Source organism: Cebus imitator, unplaced genomic scaffold, assembly GCF_001604975.1.
Source record: "Cebus imitator isolate Cc_AM_T3 unplaced genomic scaffold, Cebus_imitator-1.0 Scaffold496, whole genome shotgun sequence".
In the NCBI taxonomy this organism is placed as follows: Eukaryota; Metazoa; Chordata; class Mammalia; order Primates; family Cebidae; genus Cebus; species Cebus imitator.
Genome location: NW_016107811.1, coordinates 227,777 through 235,391, shown reverse-complemented (window position 1 = coordinate 235,391; position 7,615 = coordinate 227,777). Strand labels below are relative to the sequence as shown.

General features: G+C 46.5%; 1 protein-coding gene across 1 annotated transcript in view; it reads right to left on the bottom strand.

Annotated features, from left to right (window-relative positions):
• The window catches only part of SNX6 (sorting nexin 6), a 62,820-nt gene extending 58,202 nt beyond the window's left edge, over window positions 1–4,618 (bottom strand). Inside the window, exons 1-2 of the mRNA XM_017513578.2 lie at window positions 4,540–4,618; window positions 4,336–4,383 (exon numbers count right to left, since the gene is read on the bottom strand). Of these exons, the coding sequence (XP_017369067.1) occupies window positions 4,336–4,383; window positions 4,540–4,545 (54 nt within the window). The 5' untranslated portion in view covers window positions 4,546–4,618. The remainder of the gene's footprint in view (window positions 1–4,335; window positions 4,384–4,539) is intronic.
• Window positions 4,619–7,615: the final 2,997 nt, after the last annotated feature.

Sequence of the window (7,615 nt, the reverse complement as noted above, 5' to 3'; positions counted from 1 at the left end):
TGCTCTTGTTGCCCAGGCTGGAGTGCAATGGTGCAGTCTCAGCTCACCACAACCTCTGCCTCCCGGGTTCAAGCAATTCTCCTGCCTCAGCCTCCCGAGTAGCTGGGATTACAGGCATGCACCACCACACCTGGCTAACTTTGTATTTTTAGTAGAGATGGTGTTTCTCCATGCTGGTTAGGCTGATCTAGAACTCCTGACCTCAGGTGATCCACCCGCCTCGGCCTCCCACAGTGCTGGGATTACAGGCATGAGCCACCACGCCTGGCCTCCCTTTCTTAAAGGTTCAACAAGATGATCTAAACCAAAAATGCAATGCCTAAAAGTTCTAATTATGGCAATCTATATCTATCAGGACAAACACAATGTAAGGAAATTTAAACAGGCCAGATATTTCTGTTCCTGAAATGAGGAAACAGAAGGATAACTTTGTGCAGCAGTAATCAACTTTCAGCGCACAAACTCACTAGTTGGGCGCTTGTTAAAAAAGCAGTTACCAGCTGGGCATGGTGGTGCTCGCCTGTAATCCCAGCACTTTGGGAGGTGTGGCAGGTGGATCCCAAGATCAAGAGATCAAGACCATCCTGACCAACATGGTGAAACCCTGTCTCTACTAAAAATACAAAAATTAGCTGGGTGTGGTAGCATGCACCTGTGGTCCCAGCTACTCAGGAAGCTGAGGCAGGAGAATCACTTGAACCTGGGAGGGGGAGGCTGCACAGTGAGCCGAGATCATGCCTGTGCACTCTAGCCTGCCAACAGACACTCCTCAAAAAAAAAAAAAAAAAAAAAAAGAGAGAGAGAGAGGAAAAAAAAAGCAGTTATCGGCTGGTTGTGGTGGCTCACGCCTGTACTCCCAGAACTTTGGGAGGCTGAGGCAGGCAGACCACTTGAGGTCAGGAGTTTGAGACCAGCCTGACCAATACGGTGAAACCGTGTCTCTACTAAATACGAAAATTAGCTGGGTGTGGTGGCATGCACCTGTAGTCCCAGCTACCAGAGAGGCTGGGACAGGAGAAATGCTTGTACCCAGGGGGCAGAGGTTTCAGTGAGCCAAGACTGCACCACTGCACTCCAGCCTGGGCGACAGAGTGAGACTCTGTCTTGAAAAAATAAAAAAAATTAAAAAGCAGTTATCTGCCCTTATATAGAGGTGGAGCTGAAGAGATCTAAGTGTGACTAACCATTTTCAATACTGTGTATTCCCTATCCTAAGAGATTCTGATTTAGTGAGGAGGTGAAACCCGGACTTTCATTTTGATTTTCAAATGCCCCAGGTAATTCCAATGCAATTATTTCAATTTCAAGGCCACTTTGAGAAACAATGTGCAGTGACTCTGATGTCAGAAATGTGGTTTAAAGTCCAGCTCTCCTACTCACTGCTGTGTGGCCTCTACTACTAACTTAGTTTCTCTGCAGTTCGAATTTCTCATCAGCAAAAGGGGGATACTAAAGGCTTTAGGGGAGTGATGACAGAGAATATAATGAACCATTGATTATGCAGTGCCCGCCTAAAATTACATATTACGATTCACCCAGTTCCACCGGACAAAAATAAGGAAGAACTAGACAAGCGTACATATATCCATTCTGATGTTCTAAAAGCATTCTAATTCATAACTTTTTTTCCACTATCATATTAATATTTTCATCTACAGAATTCTATAAGAACATCTCAATCAAGCATGCTCTTTTATCTACCAACTCCTTTAATTTTGTAATACATGAAAAAGTTTCTGGGCAAATTACTTAAGTGCTTCCAGTTCCATCATCAAATCTTCCTAATGGCATAAAGCCATGAATATAAATATTCACCAAAAAATACTATTCACATCATCAACATACTAAAAAATTAATATTTTTACTGAACATTATTAGTAAGATCATAGAAGAAAGCAAATCCTGTTTGTGCTGGCAGATCACAAAAATAGGACACAAAGTTATCTAAATAAAAAGGCCATATGCTTTATATTTAGAAAAATCAGTTTAATTGTGCTATAATCATTCCTCTCACTTCACTAAGTAACTCTGCTAGTTTCCCCTATTTTAAAACCCAAAATATAAGTTTTTTGTTTTAGAGACAGGGTCTCGCTCTGTCACCCAGGCTCTCTCAAGCCATAGCTCACTGCTCTCAAGCTCTCAGCCTCTCAGGTAGCTAGGACTACAGACATATACCACCAAGCTTGCCTAAGTTTTAAAAACAAAAATTTGTTTTTTTTTTTTCTTTTTTGAAACAGAGTTTTGCCCTCGTTGCCCAGGCTGGAGTGCAACAGCACAATCTTGATTCACTGAAACCACCATCTCCCAGGTTCAAGCAATTCTCTGGGCCTCAGCCTCCAGAGTAACTGGAATTATAGGCATGCGCCACCACACCCAGCTAATTTTTGTATTTTTAATAGAGATAGGGGTGTCACCATGTTGGTCAGGCTGGTCTCGAACTCAGGTGATCCACTTGCCTCAGACTCCCTAAGTGTTGGGATTACAGGTGTGAGCCACTGCACTTGGCTTTAAAACGTTTTGGTAGAGATGAGGTGTTGCTATGTTGCCCAGGCTGATCTTGAATTCCTGCCTCAAACAGTCCTCTTGCCTCGGCCTCCCAAAACGCTGGGATTACTGCTGTGAGCCACTGTGCCTGGCTGAAACTAATAATCTTGGAAAACGGCTAGTAGTTCTATACGATGCTTTTGCTCTGACCTGAAATTCTACATAACGCTTTTGTTTACACTGAGAAATTAATTTATAAAAGTATGAAGCACCTTTTGCATCTTTCTTACTATTTAAAAGCTCAGCCAGGCACAGTGGCTCATGCCTATAATCCCAGCAGGTCGAAAAGCAGAGACAGGAGGATCGCTCAAGCCCAGGACTTTGACACTGGCCTGGGCAACACAGTGAGACCCTGTCTCTATAAAAACAAGCAAACAAACAAACAAAAAACCAAGCTAGGCATGGTGGCCCGTGCCAGTAGTCCCAGCTACTTGGGAGGCTGAGGTGGGAGGATCACTTAAGCCCAGGAGGTCAACGCTGCAGTGAGCTATATAATCATGCCACTGCACTCCAGCCTGGGCCACAGAAGGAGATGTTGTCTCATACAACCAAATAAATAAATACAAGCTTTATAGAAGTCATCAGTTCATACTAACTACCTCATCTGTTATTACAAACAACAATAACATCCCACAACATTTTATCACCTACCAAATATGCACTCACAAATGCCTCTGTCACATTAAGACCGATAAGAAAAAGCAAAAGGAAAAACTGAAGTGCAGGCTGTTAAATGTGAAGGAACCATGGAACCTTGCTGAATGGCAATTATCACATATCAACATTTTCCAAGTGCTCACTTGTACAAGGTACTATAAAGATTACCATCCTTCAGCCAAAGAAAAAGGGGGTGGGGAGCGGGGTGGGAGGGAGGAATCAGAGCCCGGAAGGCTCTTTCTGAAGTAGAATGCAACTAACCTCAGGAGGACACCAAGGGTAGAATGGAGGTTAGTTACCAAGGCTTTGGCGGGTGTAGGGGTGGAGGGGAGGCGTAGATGTCGGTCAAATGGTACATATTTGAAATCTGCTTAGATCTCAAATATTCTCACAAAAAAACTGGTAACCAGGTGAGGTGATGGGCATGTTAGATTGGCTGTAGTACTCATTTCACAATGTACTCGTGTATTAAAATATGATTTATGCCTTAAATAATATTTACTAATATACCTCAAAGAAGCTAAGGGGGAATAAAACACCAAGGGAATCCTGCCAAAAACAGGATTTCTTGGATATTAGAAAAAGTAAAGATACCGTGGGGTACCCACACTTTGCATCATCTAGTAGGGCACTGGACAGGAGTTGATTCGGCTGCTGTAAAAATCCTTGCAAAATGGTAATGTAGACTAAACCTGTGCTACATTTGAGAAAGAGAGAAGGGTGGGCAGGAGCCAGTTCGAGATGTCCACACTGGGAGAAAACTGAGGGTGCTGCCAGGAAGGTCTGAGAACGGGCTTTCACGGTCCCAAAGGGGGAGGGAGGAAGGGGGCGTTCTAGCTCCCGCCTCCACTTCCACTTCGCCACCTGCACCCCGCCCCGGGTAGGGGTGGAGGTCCACTGGAGGGCCCGAACCGCGGCGGAGGACAAGAAAGCTGCCGCGGGTCCCCGGGAATCCGGACGAGCGGCCCTCAGGGAGGAAAGGCTGCAGGAAGGTGGGGCGCGGTGCAGCCAGAAAATCGAAAGGAGGACTACCGGGAGGGAGCGACGCGCGGCTGGGGACCCCTCCCCGTACCACACCCGGAGACCTAGGCTGGGGAGGGAGGATCCCGGGAACGAAAGGAAGGCAGAACTTACTCCGCGGTCCTCTTCCGAGAGGAAGTCGGGGCCGTCGTCCAGGCCTTCCTGCGGGGTCGGCGGGCCCGGCGCGCCGGGGAAAAGGATGAGATGGGGGAGACACAAAGGGAGACATTAGTGCCAGGCTGGCGCGGTCCCCGCGCCCGCCCCGTGCCCGCCGCCCCCACCGCGCGCCCGGGTCTCGGCGCCGCGGAGAACACCCACCATCATGGCTGCTCCGAGGCGAGGGCCCGGCGCAGGCGCGCGTCCCTCAGCTGCCGGAGGGCGCTGGCGACCGCGAGCGGGGCGGGGCGGGGCGAACGGAGGCGAAGGGGCGGGGCCTAGGGCGGTCCCGCCCCCTCCCCGGAGCAGAAGGCTGGAGTCTGTGAGCGAGGAGAGATAACAGGGCTGTCCGCGCAAGATCGAAGCACTGAAGTCAAGGACAGCCTAAAGACCCAGACCTCATGGCGGGGAAACGTCGTAGCTGGCGTGCTCTGACCTGGGAAGGGCTGAAAGCCACCTAGGGAGCTCTCCAGTTCCCCTGCCCCGAGGGCTCCAGAGAAAAAACGATGCAGGCGTCCTCCGGAAGCCACAATATATCATCTAGTCTTTGTATTATGCCACAAGATAATTAATCACAATTAATATTATTTTGCCTATGGAATTTGCTGGAAACAGGACCTTCCACGCAGTCAGTAATCAGGAACGATAATCAAGCTTTTACTGCTGGCGAGATAATAACTACCTCAGAGTTTGGGGCACTAATGGTTGCGAACTATAAAAATGAGCTGTTCTCATTACAAGAATATTCCTTTCCTTTGTTCGAAGACATTTCCCCACGCCTACTATAACTGTCCAGCTGGTTAGCGTCACACGGGATCCACAGGCATTTAAACTAACAGGAAAAATCATTCTTAACCCTAGAATCCAGGTTTGGGGATTGTTTAAAAAAATCATTCCTCTCTCTTTCTCTCTCTCTCTCTCTCTCACACACACACACACACACACACACACACACACACACCCCACGTTCCTGAGCTTGCATTGAGTTAAGGCACGGCATCTTCAGATGTTCAGACCAGAAGCCCTTAACCCATTCCTTAACCTATTGAAATCCGTACTCTAGTGGCAGTCGCTGTGGCTCCTGCCTGTAATCTCAGCACTTTGGGAGGCCAAAGCAGGCAGATCACCTGAGGTCGGGAATTCAAGACCAGTCTGGCCAACATGGAGAAACCCTGTCTCTACTAAAAATACAAAAAGTAGCTAGGCATGGTGGCATGCGCCTGTAATCACAGCTACTCAGGAGGCTGAGGCAGGAGAATCGCTTCAACCCGGGGAGCGGAGGTTGCAGTGAGCCGAGATTGCACCACTGCACTCCAGAGCAAGACTGTCTCAAAAAAAAAAAAAAAGAAAGAAAGAAAGAAAAAAATCCTTACTCTCCCTTACTCCTCATACCCAACCAAATCCTACTGCTTCTATAATTATCTTCCTTACCTCTTGAATTAGTCTAATTTTTCCAATTCTCACAGCAATTACCATCAACGTCTCTTGTCTAGACCTTTGCAATACTCTCCTGACTCTACTAGTTTTCATCACTCTCTCCTATTTTACACACTGCTGCCAGTTTTCCTCCGAAAACACAGATATTGATGATTGTGCTATTACCCTGCTCAGTAATTTTTACAAGCCTTCCTTACAGAGCGATTCAATTCCTCAGCCTACGATTCCAAGCCTTCTACATTTGAATCCCTCCCTGTTAGGGAGGAGCTGTGCTGTCTCAGAAAACTCCCTCCACGCAGGCTGACCCCATCCCCCTCTGATTGCTCTGCAGCTGCACTCCTAAACCTCTACCTAGGGGCCACACCAAGGCTGCCAGACATGGGTAATTAAGCAAAGCCTGATTATAGCCATCCAGGCAGCTCAAGGGAGGACAGGGAAACCATATGTTGGTTATCCATACTCAAAAATTCCTGTTTGACACGTATCTGTAAAAAATCCTGGTTTCGGTATTAAAGACTGCTGCCACAAAAGTCACAGGATGATGTATTGTAGGTCTGTTGCAAGTTAACTATCTCTGTGCCTGTCACCTGAAACCCCCTTATGTCCCCCCTCACCCCATATAAACCTCTCATTTTGTAAGCTCAGAGCTGCTGCCTCCTCTGAGCAACCCAACGGGTTAATAAACTTTCTTGCCTGACTTTGGGTCTATTCTCCTTTCTTTCGGCTACCCATACACTCTCTACTCTGCTAGGATCTCCATCCTATTTTATTGAAGTGAAGCTCTCAAAACAATATTAAACGTAACTGATAATTTGGCCGGGCACGGTGGCTCACACCTGTAATCCCAGCACTTTAGGAGGCCAAGGTGGGCAGATCACCTGAGGTCAGGAGTTCAAGACCAGCATAGCCAACATGGTGAAACCCCATCTCTACTAAAAATACAAAAATTATCCGTGTGAGGTGGTGCACACCTGTAATCCCAGCTACTCGGGAAACCAAGGCTGGAGAATTGCTTGAACCTGGGAGGCAAAGGTTGCAGTGAGCCAAGATCGTGCCACTGCACTTTAGCCTGGATGACAGTGAGACTCTGTCTCAAAAAGAAAATAATAATAAATAAAAATTTTAAAAACCACATAATTGATATTTTCATAAGACCTTCTTGTAGCTTTCATTTTCTATATAAGGAGAACTGAGGTATAGAGAGGTTAAGTTATTGCTCCAACAAAGGTTACTTTCCAAAATATGGGGGAGAGGGACTTTATTTTTTGTCTTTTGTTTCTTGTTTCCCAGTGCATTGCGATGACTACTAAAGTAGTCTTTTTCACTGTGAGTCATGAGGCATCATGTGGTGTCATTGTAGTGCGATGAAGTGTCAGGAGGAATGTTCCAGGAATTTATTACTGATTAAAAGTGCCACTATTTCCTATTGGTTTGTTTTTGGGTTAAAGGTAATGTCGGTAAAGCTCTTCTGAGGTGGAGAGAAAGGAGTGGAGCTACAACAAATGAAAGGGATTTGCATACAACTGATAGGAAGATCAAGTGCATCCTTGTGGACAAAGGTTGAGAAGTGCCACAGAGAACCACCTCAAATGCTTCCTATCATTAACCAAGAGTTTTAAATTCCCACATTTAAATAAAGTCCAGCTCAGGCATGGTGGCTCACACCTGTAATCCCAGCACTTTAGGAGCTGAGGTGGGAGGATTGATTGAGCCTAAGTGTTGAAGACCAGCCTTGGCAACATGGCGAAACCCCATCTATACAAAAAATACAAAAACTAGCCAGGCATGGTAGCACACACCT